Genomic DNA, 25467 nt, shown 5'->3' on the forward strand with positions numbered 1-25467 from the left:
GAGACTTTTCTTGCTGTGATTGGCTCGTGTTTTCCATTGGACCGTTTGGAATTGTGTCGACCAATCGGATGAGCTTATTGGCGACCAACTGCAGCGTTTGAGGGTTTGAGGCGCGCTGCGCGCATTTTATAAAATGAACAGAGGTACGGATGAGATGGCTGATGTTCAGCAAATGACTTATAGCGAAATGAGGCGCCGCGCAAAAACTCTGGGCCTGAAGAATACTGGAAAGGTGAGTTTTGGGCCGTTCGAGTCACACATATGCGATCATCTAGGTTGTTTACCTGAACAAGTTAATATCCGTGTGGTAAATCATCGTCGTTCCAAAAAAAAAAACGACAATGGGCGGCTTCTGTCGTTGGGAGGAGCACCTGGATGAGGTTGGGCCTGGAGATGAGAAATCGAAGCCAACGAATGGAGTTAAAAATAAATAAATAGGAATTAGGAACCCATACCGGAGACTTTTGTCGTTTTGAGTCTACTAGGTAACTAGAGTATTGGAATAAAGCGGTTCTAATCTTCCAAACGATGTCTTTCATGGCCGCAGTGCACATGAGATAGCCGGCTATACACCACCTGGACGATGGTGAAGAATCGCTTTAAAAAAAAAAATAATTATCGTTTCCAGATCTTGATTTGGATCTTCACCAAATTCGAATCTATTCATCCGTGCCCGTTGCCGCACACCCAACCTGTCCACCAAGTTTCGTCCAAATCCTTTCATAAATTTTTTGAGATGTCGTGCAAATATTATTGGATGTCGGTTTTAGCTCTATTAGGCCTACTCGATGGTGAAAAATCTCTTTATAAATTTTATTTTTATTTTTATTGTCTGACCCTGTTCGATGTCTGATGGTTCAATGTCAATGTCCAGTTCAATGTTCAGAATTGGCTGATCAAAAATAGAATCTTACCAAAATCGAATCAATTGTTCCATGTCACACACCCAATGTGTCCACCAAGTTTCGTTTGAATCCGTCCACAACTTGACATATCATGCTCTAAATATATATAGGCCTATATATATATATATGAAATCGTTTTTTTTTTTTTTTTGCCCTATCAATGATGAAGTATCGTATTAAAATTCTCAGACCAGATATGAATCTTCACCAAAATCTTCTCAGACCAGGTCTGGCACCCCGCTCTGCTCACCAAACTCTCCTCTTTTGGTATCCATGGAAATCTCCACGCATGGCTGGTGGACTTCCTCTCTAGTCGTAGTCAACGTGTGGCCCTGAATGGGTTTCTCTCATCTCCTCTTCCTGTTCAGGCTGGAGTTCCACAAGGCAGTGTTCTGGGCCCTGTGCTTTTTCTGGTCTTCATCAATGATCTCTCTGACTCTCTTGAAAATCCTCTATCTCTTTGCTGATGACTCCACTCTCTGTCGCTCCATTCCTCATCCCTCAGATCGGCAGTCTGCTGCCTCCTCACTCTCTGCAGACCTGGACAAAATCACAGACTGGGCAAACAAGTGGAACATGTCTTTCAATCCTGACAAATCTCACACTCTTACGATGTCTCTCTGAAAAGACCGACTGGACAACCCTCCCATCCACTTTCTGAATAATCCTCTCCAAGAAGTTCTGTCACTCAAGCTTTTGGGTCTCACTATCTGCCATGATCTTTCCTGGGAAAACCACATTTCAAATCTGGCCTCCAAAGCTAGTCGCCGACTGGGCATCCTCCGTCATGCGAAGTCCTTCCTTGGCACACCTGAGCTCCTCACCACATACAAGGCTTTCATCTGCAGCTCAATGGAATACTGCTCTCCCCTCTGAGCTGGTGCTCCTGCCTCACACCTAGCTCGTCTTCACGCTGTTGAAACCAAAGCATTCAGAATCATTGGAATCTCCCGCGATGAAGCTAACTCCAAGGGCCTCACTCACTCACCGCAGGCAGGTTGGTGGTCTTTCCATCTTCTACCGACTCCTCTCTGGCCTTGGCCCCCCCCCCCCCCCCTCCCCAGCTCTCTCTGGGCTCTGTCCCGCAAATATTCCTACAGGTCGCACAAGATCTGCCTGCAACCCTCTTATGGTCAAACTGCCAAAATCAAGACTCTCTGCTCACCTTCACTCCTTCATTCCTCTTTTCTCCCACCTCTGGAACAAACTCCCTCACTCTCTTCAATCCCACTCCACCCTCCAGGTCTTTAAAACAGCTGTTCACCACCATCTCTTATCTTCCCCCATCCAAAACCTTGATCTTTTCTACCCCCGCTAATTTCACCCCAATTCCACTTTTTTGAAATACCAACTTCTGTCCTGGAAGTCCTTGGTGTCCTTGTGTTTTATACTTCTCCCTCCACCCCCCCCCCCCCTTCCCACGCCTCCTCCCCCCAAGCCCTCTCCCTTCCACACATCTCCCTGCTCTCAAATGTTGTGTTTGTGTGCTTCCCCTTCTCTCCCCATCTTGTTTTCCGCTCCCTCTTTTTATACATTTTGTTTGTCTGGTTGATTTGTTTGTGAAGTAAATGTTAGCTCTTTCACGAGCCTCGATTCAGTATACAAAAAAAAAAAAAAAATCTAATCATTTCATCCTTGTCACACACCCAACCTCCAAATTTCGTTCGAATCCATCCACAACGTTTTGTGATATTGTGACATTTAGAATGTCATATGTTCACAAACAGACAACATAACTTCCATCCTCCTTCGGTGGTGGAGGTAATGTAATGAATTCTCAATGCGAATCAAATGAATTTTTTCCAAGAATCACTTTATCCCTCCATCCATCCATTTTTTTTTCTGCAGGCTGAAAAGCTGCGACATGCGCTCCTGGAACATTACTCTAGCCAAGGTGATGAGCCCATGCCAGTTTTGGATGAAGCAACTGAGAATGGGAAAGATTTGTTTGCAGAGCAGAATGTTGTACACGGCCCAAAATGTCAAGCTGATTCTCTTCCTGATGAAGTGGACAAAGCGAAGGGCGTTCAAGCAAGCTTTGCTGACAACCTGAGGTCTGGCATTTTGGCCGAGATAGACCACCGCGTCTCTCTGAAAGGTCTCGCCTTGTGCTATAAGTTTTGACTTTGCTTCTTTCGACAAATTGTTTTCTATTTGGTGAATATATATATATATATATATATATATATATATATATATATATATATATATATATATATATATATATATTTATATATATGTTTTTTTTTTGTTTTGTTTTTCTTGTTTTAGTTTTGCCATCTCCAAATAGGATTCAAATTGGCAAGGTGACTCCGAAGCAGATACAGCCTGTAACACCTGGTGAGTTGCTCCTTGCAAAGCATCAGAGGGGGTTTCATCCCTGTAATGCTTTTCTTGGGGGGGCAAAGGGGTGGAGGAATTTGTTTCTGAGCACATTATGGATACTTGTGCTACCTTTTCTGTGAAATATTGGTTTAGAGGGGAAGGCATCAACTTGTGTGCAGTCCAAAAACATAAAGGAATAGGAACAGTCAACGATGTAAAAATCCAATTAAGTGAGCAGTGGTGAGAACAACAGCTGCACGTCGGTCCCAAATGCTAAACATTTTCCAAGACAGTAAAAGCAAATAAAGTGTTGGAATTCCTCTGGATCTTTTTGAGTCGAATCCAAATGAACAAAAGACAATGTCTGAAATTGTAAAATTAAGCCAAAAGCTATCGAGATGGCTGGCCCGTTGTAATATGCTTTGCTAATGGGAAAGGTGCTACATGGTACACACAGAGCATTTGCATCCAATCTCCATTCTCCCACCCTTTCCCCGCAAACCCTTTGGGGCCCCGTGGGGTGGGGGATGAAACCATTGGATTGGATATCTAATGACCAATGCATTGCTTCAGCATCTCTAACAGGAGGAAAAGACTGGCAGCGCATTCATGGTGTGCAGTTTGATCGAATGGAGTCACTGCCTGAGTATATGGAGCGCAAGGCACAGCGGAAAAAAGCTCTCGGCTCCACAACCAAAACGCCCATGAGGAGAATACAAGGAAAGGAGCACACAAAGGTCAGCCTATCTTTCCAGCCACATCTTTGCATGGGAGAAGGGATGGGGTGAGTCTATATTGTGGTTGTGGTTTAAAAATTGAATGAAATCCTTTGGTCTGATTACAGGGATCTGAGATTGCTTCACCACCAATTCTCCGCAGTCGCATTCCTGTCTCCAAAGCCACCAGGCAACCCCCGGCTCCATCTCGTAAGGCACAGCGCTGCTTGCGTTTACCTTCTCGGGAACCAGAGGGTAAAACCAAAACACCTGTCACTGCTTCCAGAGTGCCGTGGAAACCCAGTATAACCTCGGTCTCCAAAGTAACCTTCAGGTACAGTCCATGAGCACAAACCTAAGGGTTATTTATTAGTGCATGTTTGTTTTATTCCCACAATTCACCATTCAAAAAAAATATTCCCATCCTGCCTGCTATAATTTCCCCCCACACCCCCAAGTTTATTTTTACATTCCAACTGTGGGTCACCACTCAATCCTGCAGATGCATTGTTGGATCAGCCCAGACGTGCTGCTGCTGTAATATAAACCACTCCTCTGGATTGGTAATGTGTAAATTGTTCTTTCTGATACCTTCTCATTTGCCCACATCACTATTTAAGCAGTTATTTCACAGGTTTGGGCAGACTTGGTCAGCTCCAGGCACTGCAGAGCCAAAGAAAGGCTCAGCTAAAGAAGTGCCTGCTGGTGCTGGTGGGACGAGTGTTCCACCAAAGCGAAAGAAGGCAATGTCACAGAACGCTGCACTGGAGGATGAACAAGGTAGATATTGAAAATTGAGGATAAAATTTGGTGGTTTTGTCAGATATTTATCTTGTGATGAATGTGGTTTGTAGCTTTTGGGGAAATATGTAATACAAATCTTTTGTTTTTGTGCAATACAAACTGAGGTTTTGGATTTTATAAATCCAATGTTTTCGTTTTGTACATCTTCCCAAATCACTTGTGTTACGGAGTCCTCTACAATCCCCTGGTCTCGGTAACCTCCGAACCCGAGAGGAACCCTGGCAGAAAGATATATATTACTCCGTGTCAAAATCAAGATCAAAACCACACCAATGGTTACCAACAAAAGGAATATATTAAAATTCACACAGGAATAATCATACAACCATGATAGCCAGCCACCATACAATCAATATCTTAGTGAAAATACTATGTACCATCTGTTAAAGTAATCGAACTCACTGTTCCCAGTACATGGAAAGAACCTCTTCAATGTCTCTATAACCTTCAAGGCGAAGTTGATTCACTCCGGCGATCGTTGGAACAATGTCCGATCAAGAGCAATCAAGGTGTAGACGGTCGAAGCGACACAGAAGTCACGTGGTCCAACACCCAGCAAACTTGTGGTAGAATGGACACTCTCCAAAGACGCGCGCCGACGTACACGTTTGCCGTTCAATCAGCGAATCGCCGTGTACTCCTCAAACGCCGCTTTATTGCATGGCCGTCCCCGGCAAACCACTGGAGGATAAGCCCAGCCGACGCGACAAAAACCTTTTCCGATGAAGCCAGCGCGCGGGGCGAAATGGCGGACGGCTCTCGAGGCGAAGATTCTCCGGAACCTCACGCCTTTACCTGACTTCGCAGGCTTTTCCACAACTCCAGCGATAACACCAAATTGCACGATTCCTTTCACGGACTCAAAGTCCACTCGCGACGTTCGCTCAACCACGCTCCGTACGGAGCTTCAAGACACGTCTTTTTTCTGTCCTCATGCCTTCTTCCTCTTCAACCCGTTTTTCTTCCGGGTCACGATCCGATTTCCTGTCTCATTTTTACCATGAGCGCTTTTAACCTTTTAACCACAATAACCATTTCCCTTCAACAACAATAACCATAATACTTAGAACCAACAATAATAATAACAACAACAATACTAATAGGTGCCGAATCCGTAACACTTGTCATACAAAGTTGATATGATACCTTCTTGATAGCTAAGGCCCAAGGCTGTGTAGGGTTCAGAAAAACCTGATTTGGACCAAAAAAATTGACTAATTTTTGCTAGAAACATATTGGGTTTCTGGTAACATACTTGGTGAATGGGTTCGGTCGATGGGAATTTTCCTTTTTTTTGTCGGGGGGGTTGGGGGGGGAGGGGAGTGGGTGTAGGAGGTGGTGTTTTGGTGGTTTAATGGAAAATACTATGTCTAGCCAATAGTTTTCCATTTCTGAAAAGATAAATTCTGTTCCAAAGAAAATTAATGATTAACTGAGGTAGAAAAGAGCAAGGATTTGGATGGGGGAAGATAAGATTGTGGTGGTGAACAGCTGTTTTGAAGACCTGGAGGGAGGAGTGAGATTGAGAGTGTGGGAGTTTGTTCCAGAGGCAGGAGAAAAGAGGAATGGAAGAATGAAGGTGAGCAGAGGGTCTTGATTTTGGCAGTTTCACCAGAAGAGAGTTGCTGGCAGATCTTGTGCGTTCTGCAGGAATATTTGGGAGACAGCAGGGGGAACTAGGCCAGAGAGGAGTCTGTAGTGGATAGAAAGACCACAACCTGCCTATGGTGTGAGAGTGAAAGGCCCTCAATCGGTTTCATCATGGGAGATACCAATGATTCTAAAAGCTTTGGATTCTACAGCGTGAAGCCGAACTAGGCATGAGGCAGGTGCACCAGCCCAGAGGGGAGAGCAGTATTCCATCAAGCTGCGGATGAAAGCTTTGTATGTGGCGAGGAACTCGGAGGTGCTGAGGAAGGACTTCACACGGCGTAAAATGCCCAGATGGGGATTGACTTTGGAGGCTAGCTTGGAAATGTTGTTTTCCCAGGAAAGATCATGCTGAAATGACATCCTTCAAAGCTATGCTTCCTGTTTGAAAATTTTTAATATTTTGATGGACAGACTGAAGCAATCGTTACACAGCGAGTGCGCATGTACTGTCAGAACGAGACGCCGTACAATAGGGGGACTTTGTAAATGAGGTATTTTGCTGATGTGCTGCTGTTTACACTTTTTAAGTTTGGCTCGCAGGGCACTTTTAACTCGCCATTGCTCATGCAAAATCTGATTCAAATCGTCTGATTTTTTTTTTTTTTTTTACAATTTAGCCGAAAGTAACAATTTCAAAATGGCAAACCATAATTGTTCCATAATGAAAATTAGACGCAGTAATATAGGAAATATGATGCAAGTATCAGTGGAAGAGAGTGAGGTCTGTAGCATTTCCTGATGATACAATTATATAGTGGCAGCTGTGTTTATAACACGTGCGAACTTGCACTTATTTGATCAATAGAAGCAAAAATATATGCTTTCTCATGTGGATTGTGAAAACTCAACCATTTGTACAGCAAGAATGCAAACCAGGCAAGATTAACAAAAACAGTTCATGGGTTGTTTTAAAATATAAACCACAGCAAATCATCAAACAAATACGTACACGATAAACAACCAATATTACCAACAACATTATTCCAAGCAAAACCCGTTTCTTCATGGTTCTTATATTGGGGCCCTTTCATGCACTCTGAGGACCCAGTACAGGAAATACAAACAACAAATGATAGAGGTCTATTTCAAACCGGAGACGAGCTGTGCAGGAGTCCATAGTCAGGTTCACTATGTTTTTTCGTTCAAAATCATGGTAGATTAGCAAACCTATACATTTTTGGAAACGGTATTACATGGAAAATCTGAAAATCAATGTTTACATTTGCCAATTCCGACCAATTCGATTCGACCCATTCGACCAATCGCTTCGATCGACCATTCGACCAATTCGATTTGCCAATCAATTTGACCGACCTTTGCTTGTGTGGAACGGACTGTGAAAACGATGCGGACTATATTGTCGGATACGACACACAGGACAGTGATGACGAACTCTAAATGGCATATTCTGTAATCGTGTACGTTTGATGCCATTGACTGCCTGTGTATATTTTGTCATTGACTGCCTGTGTAGATGTGAAGTTATACTGACTGCATGTGTATATATGATTTTGCTGACTGCCTGTGTATGTTTGGTGATATGAATTATTGTGACACATTTTGATGTTATTAACTGCCTGTACAAAATGATAACATGTATTTGATTATGCAACTTATCGCGAATATAAAGACAGTATTTTGCAATTCGAAACCTTTGATTCGTGTCTTACCATTCCCCATAGCACTAATTTGATACTTCCATTGGATTCCTTGTCCCTGAAAATATAGGTTTAGTATATTTTTAAAAGTTTTTAGGGTAATTAGAGGCAGAAATAGAACAAAATATGTATTTTACAGTGGCCATTTTGAAAATCCAAAATGGCCGCCATACAGGTATCTCTCCAAATGTAAACATTGATTTTTAGTTTCCTTATGCTATAACCTTTCCAAAAATGTATAGGTTTGCTAATCTACCATGATTTTGAACGAAATATAATTTATTGACATAGTGAACCTGACTACCAGTGCAAACTGCTGTAAAAACTCTCAAGCACCATAATTGTGGCTTCCTCAAAGCCCTCATTGCTTTTGGAGATTAAATGTTCACAGCCCTGTACATAAAGGCCCAGGTGCTCTCCTTCCTCCTGCTGTTCCTCCAAATGGCTAACTTGACCCTCAGTATAACAGCTGCTCTATTGAAAGCTTTTTCTCAAATTCAGCCGCAGTCCATTGTCATTTTCAAGCAGCTGAACTGACTGTGCCTCTCGGTGTCAAGGTGTCGTTTATCTGAAAATGCGCGTGAGATAACTGCCGTTCTGGCTCCTCGTCGGGCCGTTCTCATTGTGACACTAACTGCAGACATCGATGTAGATTCACCACACCTGAGCAATGTCGTGTGCGCTTAGTAAAAACGCGTAAACAAAGGATAAGACATTAAAAATGTGCAACCAGAGGTTTGAATATGGGAGGGCAAAACAGTAGGGCAGGGAAAACAACATTCCCACAACAGTATTTATTATACTGTTGTAGGGAATAAAGGCACAGACTGTCCATACAACTTCCACTTCCAACCCCACTCCTCCTTAACCTGATTAATAGTAAAAATCACCATTTTAAACTTACCCTGTGCATCGACAAACCCCAGATATGACTTCCCCCCCCCTCCCGGTGTTAAGAAGCACCAATGTTTGGTTAGAAAGCACCATTTTCGGCCTTTCACGGGCCTTAATTGCTGGGAGGTTTTGCAATACTGACCAACGTATCAACTCTGGACGAGTTGATCAGGAAGTTAACCAACTGTTTTGTTGTGCAAAGGCACACCCGTTTCCCTGCAGGTATGCTCAAAGGTACTTTCAGCTTCTTTAAAACGTTTTGGTTATTTCATTCTACAATCCTTATCTGGGATGCATTGAAGATGTCTCAAGCTTTCCCAATTTACCTTTCGTTACTAGTGGTTTGAGCATGCATGCCGAGCAATCGGCACGGAAATGTGTTGTTTTAAAAGTCATGTATTTATCAAATTCAGAGCCAAAGTCTGTGTTCTCGTGTTCAAAATGTAAAATTAAGTTGAAAGAAGAGCGACAATTGCTTTGAAATGCATGCCCCCTACTGTTATTTTCTAAATCCAAAAAGGGCATAACTGAAAAATTGACAACACCTGAAACTCAAACGTGTCATAAAGCCATGTACCAAGTTTCAGTTGAATATGTTGAAGGGTATGGAGGGAATGCAAAACAGGTGAGATGGATGGGTGGACAGACTGATGGACAGACGTTGGGGACTAATTAAGGAGTTTGATGATCATCGACTGGCGTCTCAGACAGAGGGAGAGAGAACCGATTGCTAAACCCCGCTTTGCACTTTGCTTGGGATTGTTTATGTTGACTAGAAACACCCTACTCCGAATCCAGTCTTCGGAGTTGGTTGGGATGGGGGAGGGGAGCGTAGTGGGGCAGAGTAATACCCCCTCCAGCATGGGTCATAAAGCACAGTGAAAACCTCGTTAACCCATCCTTGGTAGGGGTGGTGGGTGGTGGGAGGAAGCAGGAATTTAATTTGTCCATGACATGATCCTGGGTACCCCAGCATTCATGCAAAATTTAGTTGAGATTGGCCCCTGCCATGTTTTTTTTGTTGTTTTCTTTGGCTTCTGATTTTTGACACGTGCACAATTCATAGTCTGATTCTGTTTTCCATTTCAAGTCATTGATTCTGGAAACTACTAAAATCCCCAGAGTGCATATAAAATCATAATAAAAACATTGAGGTCGGCATTAATATTTGGAGTAGCTCGGATAAACCGGAAACTCGGCTTTTATGTCTTCGATTCGATAAATATCCAGACAAAACAAATGCTTCATGTGGCTTGGTGACAAGTCATGAGACGCTGCTGATTGGCTATGGGGCTAAGTGCACTGTGAGTGGTTCCTGGCAGTGATGTCTTCACCCTCACTGGAGTGATGTCTACATCCGTCTACCTTTTCTTGGAATTGCAAACAAAGAGGGCCGAGGTCCTACAGGCTTGCTGGTATGTGAGGTGTTGTGTTCAACATAATTTTGTCTCGAGTAATTGTTGTTGAAGGGCCCGAAGATTTATTAAATTCTCATCTACCCCACCCCTTACTCCCACATATGTATGTTTCATCTTGATGATCCTATGGGTGCTGTGATTGCTGATCCTATGGGTGCTGATATTTGGTGCCTGTTTGAGTGTTGGGGATGCTATATATATTTTTTTATTCCTCTGTTTTTTTTGATCAGATGTCTTCCCGTACATTTCTCAGCTAACATTACCCCTACCCCACTAAAAGGGCCTGTCCTTGATCTGAAATCCAGCCTTGCAAAGCCTTTGACCTATAGGCCACATCGAGGCAGGTGACCGAGTTTTGGAATCTCAACACTTGGCTCATACCTTTGCATTTCCCCTGGTGTTCTGGCTTTGTTTCTACCCCCTGGTGTAACAAAATAAAAATGCGCATCTGCGTTGACAGTGAATCACTTCCTTACATTTTTTTTTTTGTCGACCTTTTTCTTTTTTTTTTTTCATTTTTTTTTTTTTTTTTCACATTTTGCTTCAAATGATTGCTACTTTGATGCATGAGCACTGGAGGTCTTGGATACTAGGTCTTTTCCCCTTCTTCTTCCAGGGATGTGCCCATTCAATTTTGCAGGCACCAGTTCCTCAGCCCCACCCAAGAAGGCAATCTTTGACCTGAAAGCCAGCCTTGCCCAACCTTTGACCTATCAGCCACATAGAGGTATTTGAACTTCTATTCTACAATATAAGAAGCACCTCAGAACAACAACAACATGCATTTTAAGACCATTTTCCCTGCTAGAGCGGGGGTTAGCCTCATCAGTATTGACAGCAAATTACCTGCATATACAATGGCATTGTTAAAGTGCCCTTAGAGTAAGGTCGGCAGTTCGATTACTGCCTTAGGTGAGTTGTACCAAAGACAATAATAACGGTACATGCTGTTTCCTTGCTGGACCCTCAGCATTTAGAAGATAAAGTGCTGACAGATGCTGTGGGTTGACATCTTTAGGAATGGATATTTCTCCGTAAAATGCTCCACTGACTGGAGAGAAATTCTGCCCTACGTTGTGCCGTAGTTACCCAGTGTCTTCAGGGAAGTAACCTCACCCAAGGTTGACTGGTGTCATGTCCTGTTTGCACGAGTGTGTAATTTGTGTGACTGCTCTTATATGAGATTTGAAAATGTTGGAGAGTAAACTTTCCAGTTGAGATGTTTTTAAACTGCATTGCAAGCTCTTGCCCATACCTTTCTTAAATGCTTCGTTTTGAAAAGGCAATTATTCGAGGAATATCCATCATTCTGGATAGATTCTGATATTTTCGTTTCTTGGAACGAGCAATTTTGGTTTAAAAAAAAAAAATTGTCCCTAGCTGGTTGGGTGTACTTTTCATACCTTATTATATTTCTGGGTAACATTAATAACAGAAGAGATTGTCCATTATGATTGTGTTTAATCATAGCATTGGATGTCATGTGGTACAACTCCTGATTCTACTTGGCATGTAATCGATCATTTCAGCACAAAATTAGCATGCTGCTTGGATGGGAAGAGAAGTAAAAACAAATATGAAGTAAGTAATTTAATGGTAATTGATCTGCCATGAGAGGGGATTCCTTTCCTCATGAGGGGAATGTACAGTAGTGACATGGGCATTGAGGAAGTTAGGAGTGGAGGAATGGTTGATCAGAGTGGTGATGGCAATGTACAAAAGAGCGCGCACAGCTGTAAGGACGAAGGACGGGAACAGTGGTGAGTTTGAGGTGAAGGTGGGAGTGCATCACGGGTCGGTACCAAGTCCACTACTATTTGTAGCTGTGATGGAGGTGCTGGCTCGGAAATAAAGGAGGGTTTACCGTGGGAGTTGTTGTATGCAGATGATCTGGTGTTGATTGCAGAAAGTATGGATGGACTGAAGGAGAAGATGAACAAGTGGAAGAAATGTATGGAGACAAAAGGTCTGAAGGTGAATATCGGAAAAACGAAGGTGATGGCAAGTGGTAAAGCATGTGGTGAGGTGGAAAGATCTGGGAAGTGGTCGTGTGCTGTGTGCAGGAAGGGTGTCGGAGTGAATTCCATTCAATGTACAATGTGCGCTGAGTGGGTTCATCAAAAATGTCGTGGCTTGAGAGGGTCATTAACCAGTGTGGCAGCTGCATTCAAGTGTAAGGTGTGCCCAGAGGGAGCTGCAGATGGAGGAAATGTTGAGTTGGATCTTGGAGACAGCGTGAAGCTGGAAGGTGTGAAAACATTTTGTTACCTAAGAGACATGCTGAATGGAGAAGGTGGATCAGACTCGGCAACGGTTGCTCGAGTGAGATGTGCATGGAAGAAGTTTCGGGAACTGAGTGCCGTGCTGACGAGGAGGGGAGTGTCGTTGAAGCTGAAGGGAAAGGTGTATGCTGCATGTGTGAGAAGTGTTATGATTTATGGGAGTGAGACATGGGTAATGAACGTAGAGCAGCAACGAAGGCTGGAAAGGGTGGAAATGTGAATGGTTCGGTGGATGTGTGGAGTATCGTTAAGAGAGAGGAAGACAAATGATGAATTGCGAAATATGATGGGAATAGAGCCTGTGATGGATGCTGTGAAGAGGAACAGGTTGAGATGGTTTGGTCATGTGTTGAGGAAGGATGAAAGTGACTGGTTGAGAAGAGTGATGGAAATGAATGTAGAAGGAAGTAGAGGACGGGGAAGACCGAGAAAGACTTGACTAAAGATAGTCGAAGAAGAAATGCGAGCAAGGGGGTTAACAAGAGATGCAGAAAATAGGGCAAAATGGAGAACATTGTCATGGGGACTGCAAGGCTAACCCCCACTCTTGCAGGGAAAATGGCCTTAAAATGCCTGTTGTGGTGTTTGTTGTTGTCCTGATTCTATACTTAACTCATTTTAGCAGCACCATAATTATTCTTAACTCCCCGCACACAAATGAGTCGTTGTTTGCTCTCATTCCGTGTGATTAACTTTTTACTTTGCCACATTTTTCTCCTTTCTGGATCACGAGGCTAAAGATGAATCTTCCTTCCTCTGTCTGATTGATAATAATAACAATAATAATACATTTATTTTATATAGCACTTTTCAAGAAGCCCAAAGACGCTTTGACAGAGTACAAAAAACAAGTGCAAAAAGACAAAAATAAATAGGTAAATAATCAAAGCAAAAGGACGAAGAAGGAGAAGAGATAGTCAGGGGTTAAATGCTGTGGGTTAAATGTTAAATGCAGTGTTGAACAGGTGGGACTTGAGTGATGTTTTGAATGTGGTGAGTGAGGAGGAGTCTCTGATGGTGTGAGGTAGTGAGTTCCAGAGGGTGGGAGCAGCGATGGAGAAGGCCCTGTGTCCCCCCAGCATCTGAATTTGGTCTGGATGGGGGGGAACAGGAGGTTGGTGCCAGCAGAGCAGAGGTTGTGGGTGGGAGTGTGTCTGGAGAGGAGGTCAGTCAGGTAGGATGGGGCCAGGTTATGGAGGGCTTTGTAGGTCAAGAGGAGGATTTTGTACTGGATTCTCTGGGGGATGGGGAGCCAGTGAAGCTTATAAAGGACGGGGGTGATGTGGTCACGGGTCCAGGCATGGGTGAGTAGACGGGCAGCGGAGTTCTGAATGTATTGGAGTTTATTGATGATTATTGAGGGTGAACCATAGAGGAGGCTGTTGCATTAGTCCAGACAGGAGGTGATGAAGGCGTGGATGAGGGTTTCTGCAGCCATGGAGGAGAGGGATGGACGGAGACGGGCGATGTTTTTCAGGTGAAAGAAGGCTGTCTTTGTGATTTGTTTAGTGTATTTGTCGAAGGAGAGGGTTTGATCAAAGATGATGCCAAGATTCCGGATGTGAGGGGAGGTGGATACTGGGAATCCGTCAATGTTGAGGGCGAAGTTATGGGTGGATTTGGTGAGCATTTTTGGGCCAATGATGATTATTTCAGATTTATCATAGTTAAGTTTGAGGAAGTTGATTTGAAGCCAGGATTTTATTTCAGTGATGCAGTTTGTCAGGATAGAGTGGGTGGCGGTGGAGATTGACTTGGTGGAGATGAAAAGCTGGATGTCATCGGCGAAGCAGTGGAATTGGAGACCATGACGGCGGATTAAGTGACCAAGGGGGGGACAGGTACAGGATGAAGAGGAGGGGGCCGAGAACAACCTTGGGGGAGGGGAGCAGTGGGGGATTTGCAGTTATTGATGGAGATGAACTGGCGTCTGTCAGAGAGGTAAGATTTGATCCAAGAGAGGGCAGTGCCGGTAATGTTAAAGGTGGTTTCAAGTCAGGTGAGGAGGATGGTGTGATTGATGGTGTCAAAGGCGGCGCTGAGGTCGAGGAGGATGAGAATGTTGAGGTTGCCGGTGTCAGAAGAGAGGAGAAGGTCGTTGGTGATTTTGAGGAGAGCAGTTTCAGTACTGTGGTTGGAGCGGAATCCGGATTGGAATGTTTCATCCAGGTTATCGGCAGAGAGGTGATGTTTGAGTTGAGTGGCTACAGCGTGTTCCAAAACTTTTGACAGAAAGGGTAGGTTGGAGATGGGTCTGAAGTTATTTAGGGTGTCAGGGTTGAGTCCAGGTTTTTTCAGAATGGGGATAACAGCAGCAATTTTGAGGGATGGTGGGACGATGCCTGTAGACAGGGAGGAGTTTATTGTTGCAGTCATAAGTGGAGAGAGAGCAGGAACATCCCCGTGCTGAACAGCATGGCGTCTTTTGCACCCCAAAACCGACCTGAGTGAAAAATTATAATGACGAGATGTAAATATTAGAGAATCCACACAGATGCACACAACATAGAAGCCACATGTCCAGAGTAGTGACTTGGTCTGAATCCAAATTGATGATTAGAGATCAATCCATTGGAGAAGAGGAAGGATTTGATATCCAAAGCAATGATGGATTACTCGACCTTGCTGATTATTGGGAGCAGGCTGATTGGTCTATAATAGCAAGGATCTGTTTTCACACTTTTTTTGTGCAAAGTGGTAATGTTGGCTGATTTCCTTGAGCAAAAGAGAGAGTGAATAGAACAGAGAGAGGGTGTGAAAGAGCGACAACAGGATTTTAGGACCCGTGGGCTGATGCCGCCTGGTCCAGCTGCAGGATCAGAGTCGAGGTTTGACAAACTTCTCCGCCTTGTCAGGAGAGAAGGACAGAGTCCAGGAGCAGCTGCGTACGACTGGGTAAGGTGGGTACAGGGAGAGACAGGTTTGGGACACAAGATTTTGAGGTAAACGGAGTTGAAGCATTCAGCTTTTTAAAGTGCGGAGTCTGCTGTGTCGCCGTATGAGGTAAGGGAGGGGATGGAAGGGGAACAAACACCAGAAACAGATTTGACCAGATACCACTAGGATTTGGAGGAGGGAGACAGGTTTGAGAGTTCAGTCTTGAGATTTGAAAGATATAGTTTCCTGGCTCTCCTGAAGACAGAGGAAGTAGACACACACTTGTTCCGAGCTCTGTGAATGGAATGGCGATGACCTTCCGTTGCATTTGCTTTCCATGAGGCTAAGGCAAGTTGTTTCAGGGCAGCTCCCTCACCACAAGCTTCAGTTTACCATGGACTGGAAGACAGGTATGCCAACTGGAAACGAGATGGCATAAGTCTGTGCATCAGAGGGAGCAATTTTCTTTCGAAGAATTCCCAGGATGAGTTTTATGTCGGAGGCAGTAGAGATGGGAGACCAGTCCAGATGATTAATGGCTGCTTGAAGATCATGCCAGTCGGCTTCTTTTTTTTTTTTTGTATACAAGATCGTTGAGTGAAATGCCAGACATGTCGCCGCTGAGGAGGCTCTCTGAGAACGGCCATAGAGATGTCCACTTTAACAAGCAAATGAGTTGTTGAACCGATTGGAGCAGAAAGAACAGCAGACATTTGCAGGGAAGTTAGTCATAACCAAGTCTAGAAGAGTTCTGGTACCGTTGACTGATATCCAAGTCAGGAAATTGACATTGTGTTGGTCCCAATGAGTCGCAGAAGTCCTTTGCTGAGGTGCCATGGCTGGTGTGAGAGTAACCCATGCCCAGCCAGCTGGCATGATGACAGTTGATGTCACCACATATGAGGAAGAGAGAGTTGGGATGAGTGGATATAAGTTGGTCCATGTTGTCGGACAGCGACGTGTAAATGGAGTCATCACTGCTTGGTGGACGGTACAGAACATGTGAACAGAAGGTGGGAGCGGCGATGAAGCCTTAGCCAGAGGTACTCCTGTGGGTGTGGTGGGGGGAGGGAAGTGCAGGGAGAGTGAGGAAGTTTTTTTAATATAAAGATAGCAACCCCACCACCAGGCCGAGGCTCAGGTCTATCGTGCCGGAGGAGGGAGTAACCAGGGAGAGGTAATAAGTAATCAGACGTCTTGAAGGAGAAAAGTTTGTTAAGCCGATCAAGTCTGGTTTGTCAGAAGCAACCTGTGTGGAGAGATCAGTTAGTTTTCGGCGAAGGCCCCGGATGTTTGAGGTCCATACTGTTAAGGAAGAGGGAGGGGGAGCGTTGGGTGCAGGACAAGGGAGGTAGGGAGAGCTGTTCACTGTGTCGGAGATTGCAGGAGAGCTAGGAGAAGGGGAAGGATGAGGACAAAAGGTTTGATGATTGGATGAGACACAGTGTGGAGTTGTTTGAGGGGTGGTTGAGTGAAATAGAAGGTTGGAGGATGTGGAGTTATGAGTTGGAATGGAGAGGAAGTGGGGAGGAGGCAGCTTTGTGGAAGAGTTAAGAGGCTGCTTTGAAGAGGAGGGGTGAAGGGAGAATTGAAGAAAAATGGTGAGGGGTAGATGAGAAGGGGAGGGGTAAGTTGGGAGTATTGAAGGGGAGAGGGGTGAATAGGGAGTTTGAGAGGGAGAGGTGAGTTGGGATTTAAAAAAGTTTTGACTGATTTATGAAAATCAAACATTTATTACTGACTGGGTTTCTTGAGATATACAAGTCAGAGTATCTGTTTGAAAACATTTGAGGGGTAGAATGAAGGTGCATTTAGACTTTAGAGAATGAAGAAAGGAAGAACTATACAAGATTTAAAAAAAAAAAAAAAATTGTGATGGAAAGCTTTAATGAGCAAATTGAAGACAGCCCTTTGAATAACAAGAGGAAGAAGAAGAGCGAGTTATAATATACAAAAGAGTACAGCATGGCAGGGTGGAGTTTAAACATTATTATTATTTTTTTATTTTTTTATTTTTTTTGTATACTGAATCGAGGCTCGTGAAAGAGCTAACATTTATTTCACAAACAAATCAACCAGACAAACAAAAACACAACCACAACATTTGAGAGCAGGGAGAAGTGTGGGAGGGAGAGGGCTTGGGGGCAGGAGGCGTGAGGGGGGGGGGGGGGGGCGGAATTTTAAAGCAAAACTGTGAACAGTCTGGGAAATTCTTGAAATGCAGATGAATAGGAGATTAACAAGCCAGGGGAGCAGAGGGTGAAGGAACCGGGATGTGTTTAAGCAATTGGTATGGAAGGGGAGGCCACCTTTTTGTCCCCCGTCGCACCGCGGAGCGAAAGGGGGACTATGGTTTTCCCGTGCGTGCGTAAGCGAAGGACCGAATTCTCATTTGGTGTGTGGGTGCAACCCACGTCAAAATCCAAGATGGCCGCCGCCATTATGTCTGATGCAATGTATGTCTGAACCTTGTGAGCGGAATATCTTGAAAAATAAGCGAAGTACCAACTTCTAATCTGGTGTGTGGGTGTATCTTGGCATAAGGGAGAACGCTATTGAAAATTGGGTCACCAAGTCAAAATCCAAGATGGCCGCCTTGCGTCTTCCACTTTGTCAACTCGCATCACTTCAACGACGGGGGACCGAGGCGTAACGCTTGTTGTTTTTGTCCCCTGTCGCACCGCGGAGCGATAGGGGGACTATGGTTTTCCCCTCCGTGCATGCGTGCGTGCGTCCGTACGTAAGCGAAGGACCGAATTCTAATTTGGTGTGTGGGTGCAACCCACGTCAAAATCCAAGATGACCGCTGCCATGTATGTCTGACGCCATGTATGTCTGAACCTTGTGAGCGGAATATCTTGAAAAATTTCAAAGTACCAACTTCTAATCTGGTGTGTGGGTGTATCTACGTATAAGGAAGAAGGCTATTGAAAATTGGTTGCAATTGGGTTGCAAATTGCAACGCTATTGAAAATTGGGTCGCCACGTCAAAATCTAAGATGGCCACCACCATATATATGTCTGAACCTTGTGAGCGAAATATCTTGGAAAAATAAGCAAAGTACCAACTTCTAATCTGGTGTGTGGGTGTATTTAGGCACAAGGAAGAAGGCTGTTGAAAATTGGGTCGCCACGTCAAAATCCAACATGGCCGCCGCCATGTATGTCTGAACCTTGAGATGAATATCTTGAAAAATAAGCGAAGTACCAACTTCTAATTTGGTGTGTGGGTGTATCTCGGCATAAGGAAGAACGCTATTGAAAATTGGGTCGCCACGTCAAAATCCAAGATGGCCGCCACCATATATATGTCTGAACCTTGTGAGCGAAATATCTTGAAAAATAAGCGAAGTACCAACTTCTAATTTGGTGTGTGGGTGTATCTCGGCATAAGGAAGAACGCTATTGAAAATTGGGTCTCCACGTCAAAATCCAACATGGCCGCCGCCATGTATGTCTGAACCTTGAGATGAATATCTTGAAAAATAAGCGAAGTACCAACTTCTAATTTGGTGTGTGGGTGTATCTCGGCATAAGGAAGAACGCTATTGAAAATTGGGTCGCCACGTCAAAATCCAAGATGGCCACCACCATATACAGACTTGGCATTTAATATGGAATATTTTTTTTGTGGGGGTGAACTTACTTTTCAAGATGTCTTAGAACCAAAAGTTCATTGGAATTATGTTGAAATTATTCTAGATTTTGTTAATGTGACCTTTAAAAGAAACAAAAACCACATTTGACATTTCGAAACAAATAAATTGATCCTTGAAAGTGATGTAAACTGATATCGAACTCAATTCATGGACAGTACTGTGTTAAACTTCTGTACGTTTTCCAGAAGTATCTCTTCATTTTGCACATTAGCCAAAAATGTTTTTAACAAAAACAAAAGTTAAATTACGACTGGGCTTACGGACAGTAAAATTTCAGTTCAGTACTTCGTGTAACCCCCACGAGCATTCAGGAGAGCACGTACACGTTGAGGCATGCTGTTCACGAGATTTGCCAAGGTTTGGACAGGAATCGCTTGCCATGCAGTGACAATAGCCTGCTGCAATTCATGCACAGAGGTCGGCTGCTGGTCCAAGTGGTCGATTTGACGCGTTAATTCTGCCCACAAGTTCTCGATCGGATTCATATCCAGGGACATGGCAGGCCACTCCATATGCTCTACACCACGGTCAGCAAGAAAGTGTTGGATCATGCGAGCACGATGAGGCCGTGCATTGTCATCTTGGAAGACAAAGTTTCCTCAAAAGGCTGCACGAGCAAATGGAAGCAATGTTTCTTCCAGAATGGCCCTGTACTTGAACTGGTTCAGGTTTCCATTCAGAACAACCAGGTCAGTTTTTCCCCCTGCATGAAAAGCAGCCCAACCGGTCACCCCACAACCTCCAGCTTGGACTCTTGGCACTATACAATCTTTGTTGTAGGCTTCATGCATTTGTCTGCGCCCTCGGACGCGGCCATCTTGACGATAGACCAGAAATCTAGACTCGTCAGTGAAGATCACGTGATTCCAGTGTCCTGGCTGCCATTGACGGTGCTCTCTGACCCACTGCAATCAGCGCTGGCGGTGTTGTCTGGTCAGGCGTGGCTTTCTCAGGGGACGCCTGGTATGATAGCCTGCTTGAACCAGTCGTTGGTTGACTAGCCTTCTGGATACAGGCACATTTGTCAGTTGCTGCCATTCAGCCCTAAGCTGATTAGCTGACTTGGTACGGCCATTGCGGACTAACCGGTGCAGCTGGCGATCATCCCTCCTTGTGGTTCTGCGGGAACGTCCTGGCCTCGGTATTGGAGTAGGGACACCCCTCTGAGCATTTCGTTTCAGGATCTTTGACACCTGACCTTGAGTGATGCCATACTGCCGAGCAATAGCATGCTGTTTCATGCCGTAATTTCGTAAAGCCACCACTCCATGACAAACAGCATTGTCGAGTTGACGGACCATCTCCAGAGGAGGCGGCAATAACTTTTGTAGACGTGCAGCAGTTGTTTTCCACTAATACAGAACGCAACAACCCTTGTATACCTGACTGTGAAGCCAATCGTCAAATGCACCTGTCCGTGCATTTTGCCACGCCACCTGTGATATAATCCTGTTGTTGACTTCTTGCTGTGACAGACAATCAGTGACATGGTTCTTTTAACAAATAAATCACCAAAGTGTAAAAGAAACTCACCAGATTGATATCCTGAGTTAAGAAAGTAAACCCAAGTCAAGAAAAAGTATATATTCCATATTAAATGCCGAGTCTGTATATGTCTGAACCTTGTGAGCGAAATATCTTGAAAAATAAGCGAAGTACCAACTTATAATTTGGTGTGTGGGTGTATCTCGGCATAAGGAAGAACCCTATTGGAAATTGGGTCGCCACGTCCAAATCCAAGATGGCCGCCTTGCATCTTCCACTTTGTCAACTCGCATCACTTCAACGACGGGGGACCTCAGCGTAACGCTTGTCTTCGTTAATATTGTTTTCTTTTTTTTGAAGGTAAGGTGAAAGCGGATCTGAGAAAGGAGAAAAGTTGAAGGGGTATGGTGAATTAAAATTGGAAAGGTGAAAAGAATCGGCTGGAGAGGAAGGAATTATGATGGATAGATGGGAGGAATGGGACAACACGTGGACACTGGCGGGGAAGAGGAGGCCGTGAGGAGAGAAGGAAATAAAAAATTTTTTGACATCAAACAAAGAGTAAGTGGTTTGGGAAAGGTAGGAGGTGGAAAAATGGTAATCCATAGAAAGAACGAACATGAATAAACAAAGGACCGTATGAGGTGACTGGGGAGGCCTCGAGGCTAATCAGGCCCCAAAACACGCACGACCAAACTAACCGACTCATACACAAATTTGCACGAGATGCAAAACACGATCAAACCAGAAACGCACAGTAAACACATACACAGCAAAATCAAAAACTTCACTTTGAAAAAAATACAACTTAACTTTGATAGACGTTGACGAGCTCGGACAACACAACCTCACCTGGGGAACCGGAAGTCCTCAAATTGGTTGCATTACTTGTGCTTTTAAAATTACGAACCAATCAAGTGCGTCTGTGTGTTTGTCTGGCTGTTCAAATTTGTATACGACGGTGTTCCCCTCATCTGATTAAATATTCTCATCACTTTCTCATCACATCACCCTTTAAATGGCATCTTTGCTCTTGTTTTAACATAGGTAATTGTGGCAAGTGTTTATTTCGGTGTATGAATGTACTCTAAACAAAACACCCCGCCCCTTCCCCACTTGATCTCAGGTAAGCTGAAGCCCTGGATGGATGTAAAAGAAAATGTTGCTGACAAAAAGCAGTCAAACATTGAAAGACATCGTGCAGCATACAAGCAGCCGAAGTTGCAGGGCCGGTATGGAGTATTTTATTTATTATTTATCAATATTTGATTGTCTGAAATACCTTCCTGACTTTGGTGGGGAAACCTTCCTGACTTCAGGATTGAAAGACGTATTCCGAGTGTTTGAACAGCTCGCAATTTTGAGAAGGTCTGAAGAGAGGGAAGAGGCTGCAGCCTGCCTGTATGAAGGATTAGGGATGTCACGGCACAGGTTGGAGTCATCAAAAATAGATGAACAGGATTTTCCAGAGTGATAGAGATCATTGATGAAGATCAGGAATAGGACTGGAACCCAGAACACTGCCTTTGGGCACTCCAGCCTTGACAGGTGGAGGAGATGAAAAGATTCCGTTGTTACACAATGTCCACGAGAGTAGAGGAAGCCAGTAAGATGTGTTGAGTTGGCCATAGATGCCATAGGCAGAGTTTGGGTAGTAAGGTTGGATGCCAGACTGTCAAAAATGTTCCATTGAGGGCTCCATCCATTGTTGGGTGAGTCGAATCGGCATGCCAAAGTGGTGATCTGAGATGAGGTTGTAGAAAAAGTGATTTTGTCAACTATGATGGATTCCATGACAAAGCTGATAGGTCTTTCGTTGAGGGTTTAGTTTTTGCTGGGTTTTTTTTTTTGTGGTGCAGTGATGTTGGTGGATATCGAAGCAGATGGAAGATTATCTCGTGCAAATAGGGTGAAAAGGGCAGCGAGAGGATGTGCAAGAGCAGCAGAGCAGTTTTTAGGACACATGATTTATGCTGCCCATTCCAGTGCAGTCAGGGTATAAGGGTGAAATAATCTTCTCAAACTCAGGCGCAAAAGACAAAGTCCAGGGGCAGTTGGGTACGATGGAAGAATGGGTATCTTTGATAGGAAGGATGTGAGAGGTTGGGAACAAGATGTGGAAGCAAACGCAAAATTGAGGCATTCAGCCTTCTCACGAGCGGAGTCGGTTGTGGTGCCATTTGTGGAGGGAAGGGATGGAATTGGAGCATATACCAAGAGGCAGACTTAACATGACACCACTAAGTTTTAGAGGGAGACAAGTTGGAAAATTCGTTCTTGAGATTGGACAGATGTTGTTTTCTTACTCTTCTGAGAGTGGATACACTTGTGGCCTTTTTGGAATGCACTGTGATTGCCTTTGATTGGATTTGCCTTCCAAGAAGAGAAAGCAAGTTGTTTCAGTGCACCTGCCTCAAACTATATTCAGTGTTCCATGGGCAGGAAGAAGGGTAGGAAAACTTAAGACGAGATGTGATGAATATGTGCATGAGAGAGAGGAAGTTTCTGTGGAAGACTTCCCAGGCTGGGTTAATATTAGGGGCAGTTGATAAGGAAGACCAGTCCTGAAGAGAGATGGCTGATTGCAGTCTCTGACAATCTCTGCCTGATTTGCCAGTGCCAGCTCTCTGAGAATAGCCAGAGATGTTGACTTTCACAATCACATGATTAAATGAACCAATTTGGTTAGCTTTCATAATTTGGTGCCAGATAGAAAAGGTGTGTTAATGCCTCATTTTTGGTGCGATTTAGTACACGATTAAACAACTAGTGCCAGGAAGCATTTTTGTACATCGGCTATCAATGCAAATTGTCATTGAACCAAATGTGGAGTTGTATTCGATTATCAAGTGGAACAGCACACCAGAGCACATTCCTCCAACAGGCTGAACAGTTTGCATTTTTTTTTTTATCCCACCGGTGGGCTGGATCTGCATCTGCATCTGCATCTGCATCTGGACCTGAACTGATGTGCTAAGAATTGATGGATTGATGTTGTCCTCAAAGTATCTTTACTGCTTTGCAATGCACAGAACAAAGGTTCAAGTGGGGTTTATTTGTTTTCCCCTCCGCAGTGTGCTTCGGAAGGAGATGCAAGAGAATGCTCGTCGTGATAAAAAGGATCGTGCGCTGATGGCTCGAAGGGGGTTGGATAACAACTGAGGTCTTGTGTTGTTGTTATTGTTGTTTTGTGTTGCTTCTGGATTTCTTTCTTCCTGCATTTTGATGATTATTTTCCTTTGTAAATAGTTTTTTGACAGCTTGTGCAATTTACATATTGAATTAAAAAAAGAAAATCTCAGTTTATTGTGCTTTTAGTACGTACCAATGTATAATACCGCACAGAACTTACCTCTGGTTTTTGTTCTTGCTGGTATACATAATCGAGCCTCATGGATGAGCTAGTCCACTAAACGGTTCAGGACGTTGCAGTACCAAAGAACAGTAGTGGGGGTGGGGGCAAGCGATATGAAGTTTTCAGTCACATTGATAAAACTGGGCTCGTGCTCGTAGCAAAAAGTGAAGTTGGTTTTTAAACTGAATTTTACCTGGATAACAGTGTGTAAGGGTTTTCCAACCAGGGGAATTTGTTAGCCGGTGTCTGTGACTTATGGGCGTGCTACGATGACCACTACAGCTCTTGGATTCCGGCTCCACATTGAGTGGCCCAAATGATCCTCTTCCTCAGTAAAATAAGGGCTCAAAAGGCGTCCTCGCGCTCTTCCCGGTATGCAAGTATTCGCCCGACAAACCGTCCATATGTCTTGCTCTGCTGGCAAAAGTTGCAGCTCCAACGTGGCTTGCAATCGTGTATCGTTTTGCGCCACCTCACTCCCCAACACACACACACCTGGTCCTTCGACCGTTCGTTCTGCGCTACGCACAATCGCACATCCACCCGGACACGCCGTGCAACGAAATGCGGAGCGACACACACTCGCCAACCGGAAACCGCCATGCGACGGAGTGTGCGCCGACCCGGAGATGCCACGAACACGGGACCTTCCGATGTATATATCAGAAATCGCTGCGTTGTTATTGCGTGTGCCATTATCTCTATGTGGGTTTCAAGAGGTGGAACGGAGTTCTCCCACGTCTCGATGTAGCCACTTGTTTCAGTAAGGTATGATTCATGGAAAAAGCTGAGACGTTTTGTTCCGAGGGTTCTTTTGAAGATCGCCACCAAGCCCTGGACAACCTCCAACTGCAGTTGATCTGTAGTAATGTATTCCCAGGGATGTTTCCCCCTCCCCCCCCCCCCCCCCCCAAGATCTATAAGGTTCTATTTCATCAGTTTCGTTGCTCCAATAATCACTGGTACAATTTTGGTGTTCTTCAGCTTCCAGGATATTTTGACTTCATTTTTGAGGTCTTGGTATTTTGGTCAATTTCTTGAGTTCTGTTTAAGCCAAAATCTCTGGGTTCTGACACCTCAATTAGCACTGCCTTCTTTTATTTTATTTCATTGTACCTGCGTGCTATATCTGGTCATAATGCTTTCTTTTCTATGTTCACACTTGATGGGATCATTATGTCGTACGTGAGCATTACTTGTTTTCAGTTAATGCTTTTGGTTCATGTTTCCATGACTTTTCTGGAACTAGAATATTGAGACTTTTGCAGATGTGTTAGTGGATTACTCTACATGCCTTGCATTGTCTTTGGGTATACAGCTTCTCTGAGATGAGTTTTTTTTTTTTACATCCTGGTAGGAGGTGGCTTGTACTTTATTTCTACCTTGCAGAACCTACACTTGTCTGATTGACTGATCAGTTCTGCCATTTTATTAAA

At 44.1% G+C, this 25467-nt stretch overlaps 1 protein-coding gene across 1 annotated transcript; it reads left to right on the forward strand.

Moving 5' to 3' along the window:
- Positions 1 to 23977, forward strand: NUSAP1 (nucleolar and spindle associated protein 1). The gene is made up of 9 exons (XM_068132529.2): positions 1 to 232; positions 2754 to 3003; positions 3177 to 3245; positions 3804 to 3967; positions 4075 to 4280; positions 4581 to 4726; positions 10990 to 11100; positions 21803 to 21908; positions 23751 to 23977. Exons 1-9 carry the CDS (start codon positions 134 to 136, stop codon positions 23836 to 23838), a joined length of 1239 nt encoding a protein of 412 aa, XP_067988630.2. The 5' UTR covers positions 1 to 133; the 3' UTR covers positions 23839 to 23977.
- Positions 23978 to 25467: the final 1490 nt, after the last annotated feature.

Source organism: Myxine glutinosa, chromosome 12 (genome assembly GCF_964187855.1).
Source record: "Myxine glutinosa chromosome 12, kmMyxGlut1.1, whole genome shotgun sequence".
NCBI classification, from domain to species: domain Eukaryota; kingdom Metazoa; phylum Chordata; class Myxini; order Myxiniformes; family Myxinidae; genus Myxine; species Myxine glutinosa.

Excerpts from the sequence above, each read along its gene's own strand:
- NUSAP1 (XM_068132529.2), top strand. The coding sequence starts at position 134 with ATGAACAGAGGTACGGATGAGATGGCTGATGTTCAGCAAATGACTTAT. Across the intron at positions 233-2,753 it reads GCCTGAAGAATACTGGAAAG|GCTGAAAAGCTGCGACATGC; the intron begins GTGAGTTTTGGG and ends TTTTTTCTGCAG. Across the intron at positions 4,727-10,989 it reads TGCACTGGAGGATGAACAAG|GGATGTGCCCATTCAATTTT; the intron begins GTAGATATTGAA and ends TTCTTCTTCCAG.